Here is a 14,247-nt window from a genome sequence, read left to right as displayed (position 1 = left end):
TTCTTTTCTTTTTTTCCTCCTCCTGGACAGTCGAGATCCTGGGGCCAACCAGGGGCTGGGCCTTCTCCACTCCCTTCATACCAGCCTGCACCCAGAGAAGCGAGTACAGAGATTGCTGGGCGTGCAGGGAGGCTGACTGGCTTCTATCAAATCATGACGTAAGTGGTCACCTGTTGTGGCTACCATGTAGACCAGCCTGGAGTTTGGCCTGTGTCCCCACTGTGGCCAGGTCTCGGTGGGGCACTCCACAGATGGGTCAGGGGTCCTGACCCAGCCAAATGAGTAACAATAGCCAACCCCATTCCCTTAGAAGACCTGGCCAGGGATTCGAGGTTCACGCTGAACATATTACAGACGCGTACATACAGGCCCAAGCTGCCAGGAGCAACCCTGAGGAGATGTTCGCAGGGCAGGCCCGCGAAGCGCGCTTCAGAGCCACGGGAAGAGTGCGTGTGCCCAGGGCTGCTCACCGTAAGATTTCCTGAGTCTGCCACAGGTGGCAAGGAGACACCATTTGCAGAACATAGCCGCGCTGAGAGTCAGAGTCCCACAGATGGCATGCTTGCTTCTCCCCAAACAGAACGTGGATAAAGTCACCTGCGTCGTAAATCATTCGGGCGCTAAAGCCCATGTGATAAATCAAAATGAAAACATTTTAAAAACGAATTTGTTTTACCTCTACCTACAAATGGAATGAGTTTTCAGGAATAAGGCTTCTTTTGTGCTACAGAAAGCTCTCTTATGAGCAGGAGGGGTGGGCGGTGGTTACAGGGAGGGGCACAGCCCCGGAAACCTGTGGGAGGTTAACAGGGACAGTGTGGACCAGGCTGCGCTCTGCCCCCACACCTGCTCTCACCGATCCCTCTGGCCCAAGAGCCCATTAATAAAATTTTCACATTCTGGTGTAAATGTGTAGATTTATTAATGAGCCATGAATTGTGCTTGTCCCCTTGTTGAGGCAGATACAGATACAGAAACTCAAGTTCCATGTGAAATGTGTGTGTGCGTGTGTTTACATGCACACGTGTGCATGTCTGTTTCTCTACTAATAAAATGAAGAATATCCGTTCCTTTCAGGATTATATAAAAACTCATTCCATTTTTTGAGTGTGTGAAATTATTTTGAAAAACATGGGTACAGCAGATGTCAGAGTTCCTTTCATCTCTTTTTTACTTGGATCTTCCCTGTTCCTCACCTTCCTTTTCAGCTTCAGCAAAATACGGTCAGGAGAGCATGAGAGTCGATATTTGGGGTGAAAAAAGGCCATTGCTATCCTCAAAAATGCTTTCACAGGCCAGCCCTCATCTGAACAAGTCCCTTTATTTTACAACAGCTTCAGTTAATTTCTTGTCAATCAAATGGCCTGAGCAGGCCAGTACCTCTAAGAATAGGATCTTGGAAACCATTGTTAGAAAACGCTTAAGACACAAAATTTAAGAGTATGTACAAAGGAAGCCAATATGTGACAATGTAAGTATGGAAAATCACCATATAATTAAATAATTCATGGGCAATTGCAGGGGAGGTGGTTTGTCCTTCCTACACTGACACCGAGCAGCTAAAATCTCCTGGAGGGAAGTCCCCACTCAGCTGCTGGCACCCAGCTGCTTTCCATGCTGAGTTCCAAAGGAACAGAGGATGGACTGAAGAGAACTGAAATAAAATCCTCTTTCACTTATTTAAAAATCCTAACATCATCTTTCTCCATCAGAGGTCTGAGTGCTTGGAATTAAGAGCTGGAAAGACACGCTGTTGTCATCAGCCACAGGACGAGGTGCTGCAGCATCTGGGGGTGGGCATCACAATGACTATGCCGACAGGAAGCAGCAGCATTTTAGAAAAAGACAACAGAGGCATTTCCACATAGCCTGGGAAAAGATACTGATTACAGCAATATAAGAAAATGCCTGGATAATGTTGTCCTGGTGTAGAAAAGAGGTATTTACTGAGAAGGTCCCTGTGTGGGCTGCGGTCCTGACCGGCTTGGCCTTGGGAAGTCCCTCTCTCCCCCGGAGCCTCCGTTTCCCCTTTTGGCAGGTGAACCCCTCTTTCCAGTTCTGTGCCGCTTCCAACTGAAACTGTGGGTGTGAGATTGGGTCTCCTCCCAAGCAACCACCCTGGTGCCCTGGCTGTACTGGCGGGTTTACTATCTGCCTCCCAGGGGAGGGCAAGGCAACAGGAGCTCTGCTGGTGGCAGGGAGCTGGGAGAGGCCAGTTTATGTGTGGGCCTGCCTCTCACTCATGGTGCATTTCCTCTTCTATTATCTTAGAGCCATTCAGATGGTTGCCTGGTTGACTTTGATTTCTTTAAACAACTCTACCCTTTCAGGTTTATAAAAACAAGTCAGGTTTATGACTGATTTAAGCCAGAAAATCCCCCAATGAGAACATCCTTAATGAGATTCTCTAAAGAGCACCCTCTAGGAAGAGCTGGAATTAACTGATTACTTGCAAGGTAATTGAGCAAAGTCAATGGGAAGATGATGCCGTTTGTGAGAACTGAGCTACGCCGCACTAGACACACACAGAGAAGCACGTGAACGCACACAGACGACTGCTGGGGAGGCGGAAAGGCCGGCATTAGCCACAGGGGCTGGGATGCCTCAGGAGCCCCCACTCCTGTGTGACCTCGGGGGAGTCATGTCCTTCCTCATTCGTCTCTCTTCCTCCTGCGAGAGGCCACCTTCTCTGTGGGGGTGAGTGGTGAGCTGCAGAACAGCAGGAAGGCCTGGAGGAGGGTCCTGCTGTCCTCATGGACATTTAGTGGTCTCTCCCAGCTCTAAAACCCCGTGGGATTCTCTGTTTTTGTGGCTGAGCTGAAGGTGTAGTGTGGAAGGATGTCCAAATTTGAAATTCTTTGAGCCCGGCAACTTTGCAATGTTTTAATTGTTATCACTGCAAATTTACAAATTCCACTATGGTTTCTTGAACAGATTGTTAAACTAATCTATATAAATATTCAGAAACGTGGAAACATGAACTGATAGCATTTTTATTACACTATGTCAGTAGTCTGTCTTTGCGGTATTTTTATAACGTCTCATTCCGCAAAGGGCAGTTTTTACATCCACTATTATCTACTAACAGAAGAGACTTGAAGGCGTCTTAGAAGTTACAGATTTTCTATTTCTTCCCCAGCATGCTACGATATGAGAGACTGTGTCAAAAAGGATCATCTAGAACGTGAGCCGTGAAAGTCAACTGGCAGAAAACAGTTTAGGAAACTCACTGGAGCCGCCGGCTGCGGGTCAGGCACTCTGACACCTGACGTCAGTTGCAGCATTATCTAAGCAAAAGAGAGGGCGTGACTGAGCAGAACTGCCAGGCCACTTGGAATTCACGGGCTCTCTGGGATTTGGCACAAGGAACCTGAGTAACCTGTAATAGCGATCGGGATAACGGCAGCTAATATTTATCACGTGCTTAACTGTGTGCCAGACACTGTTTATCCTTAGACAAAGATTCAGCCCTATCCTTAGTACCAGGCAGGCACTAATATCATCAGCCCCACTTTACAGGTGAGCACACTGAGGCAGCGAACAGAAGTAATACGCCCAAGGTCACACAGCCACAAGTGAGGGGGCGGAGATCTGAATCCACACAGAGCATGTACTCTTAGCAATTACCCTAGTTGCTTTATTTGGAAGTAAAAATTATTAAAAATAAAAAATTACTTAAAAATGATTACAAAATAATTTTTTAAGCTTTTAAAAAGTTCAACAGTAAGGGATCTGGGCTGTGTTTTAATCTATAATCCTGATGACTCGATTTGTTTCTGTACTCACTAGTTTTTACTCCATACAAGTATTTTAAATAAATTTTCCGGTTATTTATTTTCTTCCCTGAATCTGAATAAAGAATAATTAGAAAAGGTGAAGTATGAGACTGAGGTTCTTCTAGTCTTGGCTTTGCCATGAAATTACTGAGTGAATTTGGTTGAGGCCTCAGCTTCCTCCTGTTTATTAGAGGTTCCTTTCTTTAACTAACACAGTTCAGCGTGTGTGAAGTGTCATTCTGCGAACTTAAGAGACGCTGCCTGGAAGAGCAGATGGCTAGGGCCCGTGGCCAAGGGGCTGCTTTCTCCAGCCTGGCTTTAAGGGCTGCATGCTACAGCTCCTCCTCCACGTCTTGGCGATGCACCAGTCTAGGAGGTCACAGAACATGCTTGAGTTGGCCAGCACCCAGGATATTTAGAAAGAAGAAAATATAAACCTAAGGATAATCATGTTCTCTTAAGTAATATTAAACAAAAGCATGCTATGCTGCTTCTAATTTCCTCTGAAAGCACTTCTCATATTTGCAAAGAGAATGACAACTTGAACGTGTCAGCCCGTCATCCTTCCCGATGCGATGTGTGGGCTGGTAGTTCATCACAAAATCATCCAGTTTATAGGAACCAGTTAAGTTTCAGTGCCAACTCTTGTTCTCACACAGCAAGATGCCAGCTAACCATGATGTGTATGTGTTAGTGTCCTGAAATTACAGTGATATTGTTATTCTAAGGTATTCAACAACAGAAGCAAAGGGTGGAAGGTCCTCATTCATCAGATGCATGCAACAATCCTATTGTTTAGGGAAAATGAGATGTGAATATTTCCGAAAATCGCTGTTTTTTAAGAAGTATAATCACTTCTGTTTTTCCAGTCTGCTGCGCAAATGCATGGAGACCATAAAGATTAATAAATTATTTGGTAACTTTCCACCCCAAACAGTGTGGTTTCTTCCCCCAAATTATTTATTAATTTGCATATTCAAAACTACTTATCAGGGGCCTGCCAGGCACAAAGAACTTGAAAAGACAAATTCTCCATCTCTGCTATAAGATTGAAAAAAAAAAAAAAGGTTTTGAAGGCCTACCAACCTCTGCAATTCTATTTTTTAAATATCAAAAAATAGCCATCTTAGTAACAATTGTGGCGTGTATTAAATGCAGATATTTATTAAATAGAACTGAAAACTGACTTGTTCGTTGTTGCTCTAAAAATGTCAACTCCCTCCTCTGCCCCTCTCCTCCCCTTTGCAATGCAACTATGCCTTCAAATAGCATTCTTTAAAAGGAGGCTTTATGGTTTTGGAGGAAGAGGCTGATTTCACAGCCAGTTTTGCCACTGCTATGGAAAACAGAGTGCACATGCAAGCCAGCTGAAGTCATGCGGACTGCAAGGATCAGGGCCGTGGGGGCCTCCACTGCTGCTGTCAAATTGCAATTGGAAACAGCTTTTCCAAAGTACGGCATGAGAAATCAGGAATTCCTGTCCACAGCTCTCCAACCCGCTGGGTTTTTAATCAGGCTTGGTACAACCCATTAGAGATCAGAAATACGAAAATCATGATGAAACCAAACAAGAGTATCTTCTGGTTTCCAAGTTTTGTTCTGCCTGGATCCCTTCCAAGCCTGAAATGATTGTCACTCACCAGTTAATAAGGGAACAGTTCCTGCCTAGGGACAGCAGCGCCAGGAAGGCTGGACCCAAAGGTAGGACAGGCTCAGTTCAGTGACCTTCCTTCTGTCTAATTCCTGGATGTGCAAACTAACTGCTCAAATTCTTAACCTTATCTCAGTGACTCCAACTGCATCCATCATTTAGGGATAAAGTAACTTTTGCAGAGATTACAGAAAAGCTATTTAGAGTGTTAATAAACTAGAACTGTTCAATGAAAGTTTTTTGTTTTGTTTTTTTTTTTTTGGCACTACAACTTTGAAGGGAAGAATCTACTCTTGGGAAAGCAAGCTCAAGTCAGTAATTTAGTTTAAAAAATTAAAAAATTTCAGGATTTGGTTTGAGATTAATCCAGACACAGCCCAATTTCCCACACCTCTGTCTGGATCTAGAAGCTAAGAAAAGGTGGAAAACCCAGAGGTCAGTTATTGTGATGTCCCTTTCATTTGTCAACTTTACAATGACCTTTGAGACACAATCACTAAGATAGGAAAATGAATTAATCAGAGAGTTCTTAAAAAATGACCTTATCAGCTAAATTACCAGCATACGTGTTACACACAAGTCACTCGTTCTGATCGTGATACAATGCTGTGTTACATGTGGGTTAGGTAACATTCAAAAGGGGGCTGGCGGTAGCATTCACCTTGAAAGGTTGATTCTTAATTAAAATTCCCTCACATGAATGATTTCTAGATAAGGAAGGAGCTGTGATCTGATTTTTTTTTTTTTTTTTTTTTACTTGCCTAAGAGGTTCCAGTCAAATTCCATCAATTCAATGAAATTTCCCCTGGTCCTCATGAGTCAGCTGATTTCTCTTTTGTCATCCACAGCAAGTTCCTGGGCCCTCCCTTCAGCACAGAACACTCTGTGCAATATAGGTAGTTGCTAGTAGGTGAATATCAGATGCTGGGCTGTTTTCCCAAATGCAGTGATTATGTCTTATTTATTTCTGAAGCCCTCCTCTTCCCTGTTTTGGAATTAAAACCTAGAACTGAATTCAAAAGAAAACAAACAAAAAACCTTCTATTGTTTAAAATGTAGTATTAATTTGTTAGAGACGAAGATGTTTTCATAAAAAAAGGATAGCAAAATGATGGACAAAATGTCAGAGAGGAGACGAAAGCTCAAGGCGGGAGCACTACATGCAAACTGGATGCTCAGCAAAGGTAACCTAATGCTCTGAAACAGCACCCGACCATCACCATAAAGCTTGTCCCAAACTGGAGCAAATTTAGACTTGTTAGGACATTCTTTAAGAAGCAGCCATCAATTTTTGGATAAAAATTTTAAAAAATTGTCTTCTAATAAGAGCAATTTCTTAACAGCACCTTAGAGACCTGCTTAATGAAGAATCTAGCTATATTTTGGAGAAATTTTCATTAAGAATGATCAAATCAAGAAAAAAACTTGGTTAATTCTAAATTAACAAGAATATTCCACCACGTAGGCCTCACCTCAATGTGGCAATGAAATCTATTTGTTAAGAGCAATAAGGCTTGGACAGCCCTTACCTTCATGAATATACATCTTTTGAGCATCTTCAGGATGAAGTAACCCCAGTAAACATGAAGGACTTGCAGGATCATGAGGTGTAGGTTGAGGAAGATGTATGAAAAGAAAGGCTCAAGGTAGTGTAGAGGCAGGATCAGCGTGCAATATAAAATCCTGAAAACCAAACAGATGAGAGCACTTCATTACAGTCAAAGGACTTGTGAATTTTCAATGAGAACACTCATTTTATTCCCAAGGTATGTAACATTTATTTCATTTCTAAGGCTGTCCAGGAAGGTCTCAAGAGAAAATAAAATATTATCTTTTATATCATTATTGGCAAGCCACACACACACACACACACACACAAATACAGTCTGCCTCCTGGGAGAAAAGTTAAAGTAAATGGAATTTTCACTGCCACACTGCCTACGCTCCAGTGTTTCTCTACCTCGGTTTCCTCCCCGCAAAGAGAAGAGTGTGCCCTAGCCCTTCCGGGGCTGCAGAACACGAGACCGTGCACGTGGACATGGGGTTATTACTGCCTTTTGACACCATCTCATTTATTTGGCATCAAAAGTGAATGGGAATTCTACAGGAGTACATTTTCCAGACAAAAGAGGCTTTTAAAGAAGCAAAGTTTCTATTATTACTTCCACTTTCTAAAGTGAATTGCATACTTTATTAATGTCACAAACAGACTTCTGGATACAATTTGACCTGCCCTCAGTGGCCAGGATCCACAGTGCCTTCAGCTACAACTGCAGGATGAAGGGCTATCTGTTGTCTCCCCAGACTTCATACATACACTACTACGATTTTAGGGTTCCTGGATTGGTTTGTTTTAAAGTATATTATCCCAATTATAAAAATAATTTATTTATTTAATAGGGAAAGTAAGAAAGAAAGTTGCTCATGAGACCACCATTTTAAACAAACAATACTGCAATTTTTGTGTATTATCTTCTAGTTTTTTCATATATATATTTATTTTATGTTTAAAATTAAATGTCTAGTAAAATTGGCTATTTTGGTGTGCAGTTCTTTGAATTATATGCATAGATTTGTGTAACCATCACCACAATTAGTGTATATTCCTAAATCTGAGATTACTGTTCCAAGGTGTATGTTAAATGTATATAAATTCAAGGTTATATTAAAAGCTGTTAAGACTTTGCCAGATTATTTTCCAAAATTGTAACAATTTACAAGGCTACCAGCAATTTTCGAGAGAAGAGTTTCATTGAATCCCCAACCTGTATCAAGGAGTTTTAAAATTTGCTAATTAAAAAAACAACTATTTCAATTTGCATTATTTGCAATCTTTGGCCGTTCCCTTTGACAGTCCACTTAGTAGCTCTGTTTCCTTTTTTTTGAGTTATCAGTTCAAGATCTTCATCAATTTTAAAAGCAACGATATGAACTCTGAGCACAATATAACAAAGATAACAGCCATTTACCCATTTTACTTATGTAAATATTTTTTAGAAACTTTGGAATTACAGATAATATAAAGAGGTTAAGTAAACATCACCAAAAACCTCACAACTCACAGGTGACCCAGTACATACTGTGTTTGGTGAATATAATTTAAGACATCTTTCCTAAAAATACATTCTCTAAGGTGTTTTTTCCTTCCTCTTCCCCATTACCGTGTGATTTTATATAACAGAGATCACACTATGCTTGTGATTTTGTACCCTGCTTTTATCACTTAATAATATGTTACAGAGAGCTTTCCATGTCAATGAATATATTTATAAACCAGTGGTCAGCAAATATCTCCGTAAAGGCACAGATAGTAAATATTTCAGGCCTCTGGGCCACTTAGTCTCAGTTGCAACTATTCAGCTGGCCATTGTAGTGGGAAACCAGCTATAGACAGTATATATCAATTAGTGGGTGTCACAGTGTGTCAATAAAACTATACTAACAAAAACAGTCAGTGAACTGGATTTGGCCTGTGAGCCATGGTTTGCTAACCCTTATCATATAGCCTCCTATGCAACAGCTGCACAGAAATCCATTTATAGATATCACAGCTTACTTAACTAATCCCTTATACTGATAGACATTCAAGTTGTTTCCAAATTTTCACTACGTTGTAAAGAACACTGTGAGAATTACTTGTAAAAGACATTTTGATAACATCGTTCGATTACTTCCTTAGAGCAGCTAAAATTCTGAATCAAAGAGAATATTCACTTTACACTTTGGAGTATACTGCCAGACTGCTTTCCAGCAAGACTGTACCAATTCACAGTCTTGCGCCCAGTGGATGAGAGCGTCTCCTTCCCCAGATCTTGACCAACACTGCACTTTGTCAGCCTCTGCCTAAAACAGCATCACATTGTTTATATTTATATTTTAATTTCTTGTGAAGATACATATATATATGGGGGCGTTGGTGATTTATACTTTTATACTGTGATTTATACTTTTGTGAATTGCTTCTTCATGATATTTATCCATTTTTCTCTTGGGGTGTTTATATTTCCTGTTGATTCCCATGTGCTTTTTATGTATTAAGGGCAACGACGTTATTTTGTAATCATGTTCAGTAACATCACATAGTCTGGTTCTTTCAATCTTTATGTATGTTTTTTTTGGCAAATCAATTTTTTAATATTTTTGTAACCAGATTTATCAATTGCTTCCTTTATAGCTAGCCTCTGTGTCATGCTTTAAGAGGTCTTTCTCACCCTCAATGCTATAAAATATAGTTTCCTAAAACCATGGCTCTATCACTTAAACTCCTGGCTCTGTGTAACCTTGAGTCATTTCCTTGCTCATTTTCTCAGTTGTCAAATGGAAGCAATGAATACCTATTTATTCATTCAATAGACATTTATTAAGCATCTGCCATAGCGCTACCTAGCACTCTGTGGGAGCCAAAAATATAGCATTGAATAAGACAGACTGAAATTCCTGAACTAGCAGGGCATTACATTCTGATGCCCACATTCCCAGGGATTAAAGAAAATAATATACATAAAGCACATTGGCCGTTCTGATTTGCTGGGGCTTTAAGCAATGAGTGCCTTTTTCTGTACTCTCTCAGTCTAGAATCTCCTTCCTCTCCCCTTCAACTGAAACTCTTCTCGTCTATCAGAGCATGGACCCCTCCACAACAAAATCTCTGTGCTATTCTGATCACCTCTGAATTTATAACTTGCCTCTGGGCCTCCCTGCTACCAGCTTCCTTAGAGCGTTCGGCAGTGACAGCTGTTGTACGAGCTGACTCCTCACTAGCTGGCAAGCTTTACAAAGGCAGTGACCATGATGCCTGCATCTCTGTATCCTCCCATCACCTGGTCCAGGGCCTGGCCCCTTACTAGGTCCCCTACTTGGAATTTGTCAGTGTCAAAATTAACAAAGGAACATACTTAAAAATATGTCCTTTACATATTCTACCAGAGAATGCAAATAATTACCTAAACATATAATCAAGCTCACGGTGGTCCGTGCAAAGAAAGAAAGAAAAGGACAGGGAGCATATTTCAGGGTGCTGAGTGAACTGAGGTTTCCTTCTTCCCTCCAGCTGAAGGGAAGACACAGAAAAGAGGGTTCCAGGTGGAGGGGCCGACATGTACAAAGCCGTCAGGCGGATGCATCGCAGAAAAGTCAAGGGCTAAAAGAAGACCAGTGTGGCTTCAGGGACAGGAGTGGCCGGGAGGGTGATGTAAGGTGAAGCTGGAGAGGTGAATGCAGCCATCTCCTGCTGACCTTGAAAGTCAAGGTCAGGGGCGCAGCCTTCCTTGGAAGAGCTTTGGGAAGCTTTGCTGGTCTTACAAAGAATCATCAGAGCTGGGCTTCAGGGCTGAGGCTGCTGTCTCCTCTCCTGGTAACCTGTACCACCTCCAGTTCCCTGGGTAGAACTAACCCCACCTTTCCGACTGGGAGGCTGCAGAGAAACACACAGCCAGCTTTGCAAACTGTAGTGTCCTAGAAATGGAAGCGACTGCCATTAAGATAGAACGCCTTCAGAGAGAGCTGAGCCCTGGCAGAGAGGAGAGGTCAAGGGCACAGGCACCAGAGCCAGCGGGATTTGGACCGTGGCTTCCCCACGGTCTTCAGCAAGTTGCATAGCCTCTCTGGGCTTCAGTTTCTTCAGTAAAATGAAAACAGCATTCACCTCGTCAGGTTGTTGGGAGGGTTAAGTGAGTTGACAAATGGGAAGAGCTCAGCAAGGTGGAAGCACTCAAAAATGGTAGTCAAGACATTACCATTACCACCACGAAGGCGGTGACGACCTTCCCCCTCCATGCCCCTTCCTACTGCAGAGGGCACAGGTAGTAACACCGGGAGGGCAAAAGCCAGGGAGGGTGCTGCTGAGCTGGCTGGATTTTCTGCTTGGCAGGGAGAAGGAGGAAGTGGATTTGGAGAGGGGGAGCAGGCTCAGCAGGAGTTGGGACCCTGTTCTGCGTGAGGACAGAAGGGATGGGAGGTCTAGGAAGCGGAGAGGAGTTACTCCTGGGAGGGAGTAGCCATCGCGGCCCTGGGGACGGCGGTTAAGGGGCTGCAGTTACATTTTCAGGACTTCCTTCTATGAGTCTGACTGTCCTCACTAAAGAATGGTCCAATTTCTCAACCTCAATTTCTTCTCCTCCTTTGCTAAAAGAAGAATTGGAAGACAAAAAACAAAATATATCTGCCCTTTTCAATTCTGGCCCAGGCACATGTGCATGATGTGTGCCGGCACACGTGTGAACACACAAACGCTTGTACAGTTACAGACCCTGTGGAATCTCTCCTTTCACAGAGAATATCCCTCAGTGCCTAGGATAGCTCTGCTCCATCCACTGGCCTTTAATCTGTCCAAACGGATACGTGACTACCAGGCTATGGGCTGCAAACCTCGGCCTTTTCCTTATTTGGGGTTTTGTCTCCCATCTTCACACTTTCAATTGCTGGAGTTTACGTGGTTTGAAAAAAATTACAATGTTGGTATAAACAGTAGTTGGTTTTGCGGCCACCAAAACGTTTATTTTTTTCTAATGAAAGGTAAGGGTCCTTTTAACTTGTTAACTGTAGGTGTGAACATTAAGCCTTGTCAGAATGACAAACATTGGTTCTACTGGCGAGTAACGGCCCACCTTTATTTTAGAGATGTCATATTTCAAAGTGACTGTGTCATTGAAGAAAACATAATAAATACTTAGGGAAGGCAAACGATGCCTGCTCTTAGTCACCCAATTTAGTAACTTAATTGGAAACATATCTGTGTTGTGTTTCAAATGTCCTGTTTCTAGTTTTGGTTCTCTAATAACTAGCTGTGTGATCCTGGAAATATCTCAACTCCTCACTTGAAAACCAAACAGGGTCTAAACGCTGCAACAATGTCTATGACAGGAAAGGCAAGAAGGAGCAAGAACTGCTCCAGGCAGGTGACAGCTGAACGCAGAGTGTGATCCTGGGCCAGATCCAGCAGAGAAGGAAGAAGGCAGCAAAAGGAATTATTGGATCAACTGACAACACTGAGGCACGATGGCAGACTGCTATGGTTCCTGGAACTGGTAACTCTACTGTGATTCTGTAAAAGAATGTCCTTGTCCTTAGGAAATACACACTGAAGTATGAACGATTAAAAGGACATGATGGTTGCAACTTTCAAATGGTTCCCAAAAAATGTATATATATACATATACACGCACATGTGAGCACATGTGTGTGTGTGTGTTTGTGTTGAGATAGAAAGAAAGAGAAACAGAAAAAGAAAAAAAAAAAACAAAGCAAACAGGGGAAACACTAACTGGTAAATAAAGGAAACATGTAAGAGTTCTCTGGGATATAGTTGAAATTATCCTGCAAGCTTGAAATTATTTCCAAACAAATAAATGAATAAAGGGGTGGGACTAAATTATGAATAAGGCCCCTCATTCTAAACCCTGCGGTTGGAAGGCAGGGCCTGATGTAACCGTCTTCCCCAGGTGGACAAGCAGCCACAGCAGTGCCTGGTGTGTGCGTGCAGGGGGGAGCCGCCCTGAGGACTCCCTGTGGGACAAGACGCTGAACAAACACTTGTGGTGACATTCGCCGTCTCCGCCATCAGCTGCGGGACTGGAAAGTCTCGTTCCCAGATATGTGCCTCCAGCAGAGGCTCCAGGGGCCGCCCTCCGCTGGGGACTGGCGGGCACGGCGCCATCCCCGGAGGCAGGGCAGCCCGCCTAGCAGCCTGAGACCCACCGCTCAGAACCGAGGCCCCACTCTTGTCTCCCTCTGATGAACACCAGCTCAGAGCACGGCTGGAGCTTGTATTTTCTCCTCTTTAAAATGTCTTCTCCGACAGCCATGTCAAGTGCCTCCACGGTCTCACTGCGTGCAAAATTCCCCTTCACAGGAGGCTTTTCAAGGTACCATTTTTCCAGGACCAGAGAGACCTGGATCATCAAAAGATGAAGCCCTAAGTCCTGTGAACCGTTGTGGGGGGAAACTAAGTTACCACTAGCACAGACACCCTTGGAAGTAAGGAAGCTATTTATTTATTATTCACAGTTGGAAATGTTTTATTTATTTATTTATTTATTTATTTATTTATTTATTTATTTATTTATTTATTCATTCATTCATTCATTCATTCATTCATTCATTCATTCTTTGGAACAATCAAAAAACACGGATCAGTATTAATAGTCTTCAAATATATGAATAAGGTGATGGATACAAAGATCTCTTCTACTGCCGTTATGAACACCTGCAGGCAAGGAGCTGCGTCTCACCCACCCATGGGCCCCTCACAACGTCTAGCGGTGCTGAGTTCCAGAACCGGGGCCATCGGCCAGCACTGACCCCTGTAGACTGCAGCTGAAACAGTGCCCCTTCCCTTCAGACCAAGCAGCCTGCACTCAATCATGATTGGCTCCTTTATTTATGAAGGAAAGCTGTCAGGAGTCAGAGAAGCCGTTCACCTGACCTTCGGGGGGTCCTTCTAGTCGAATGATTCTCAGATGGTATTTGTGTAACATTCAAGTGATAGACACATCCAATAACTCAAAAATATAGAAACCCTTATTTTAATACAGCAGTTGGGAATACAATGTGAAAAACATAAGCCTGAGATTTAAATGGTTCTGAATTAAAATGCAAATAAATGGGGAAACCAGGCAATTAGGTTAAAGCAGTTTGGCCAATGCCATTTGGAAATTCTACCTAATACTGACAGTAACAATGTTTAGAAAATCGAGGTAATTAACTCTTGCTGACATGACTGAGAATCGGCTAAATAAGATCCCCGAAAAGAGCAGAAGGATAGGAGAAAGGAGGACACAGTTGTACAGACACAAAAGGGGACTCACGAGGGGAAAGCAAATC

General features: G+C 42.7%; 1 protein-coding gene across 1 annotated transcript in view; it reads right to left on the bottom strand.

Annotated features, from left to right (window-relative positions):
• Positions 1 to 14,247, bottom strand: part of CERS3 (ceramide synthase 3) — a 91,094-nt gene that overhangs the window by 18,671 nt on the left and 58,176 nt on the right. The window contains exon 10 of the mRNA XM_010985332.3: positions 6,957 to 7,110. Coding sequence (XP_010983634.2) covers positions 6,957 to 7,110 — 154 coding nt within the window. The remainder of the gene's footprint in view (positions 1 to 6,956; positions 7,111 to 14,247) is intronic.

Source organism: Camelus dromedarius, chromosome 29 (genome assembly GCF_036321535.1).
Source record: "Camelus dromedarius isolate mCamDro1 chromosome 29, mCamDro1.pat, whole genome shotgun sequence".
In the NCBI taxonomy this organism is placed as follows: domain Eukaryota; kingdom Metazoa; phylum Chordata; class Mammalia; order Artiodactyla; family Camelidae; genus Camelus; species Camelus dromedarius.
Note: the sequence above shows the minus strand (reverse complement) of the source record. Positions and strands in the feature narration are given on the sequence as shown.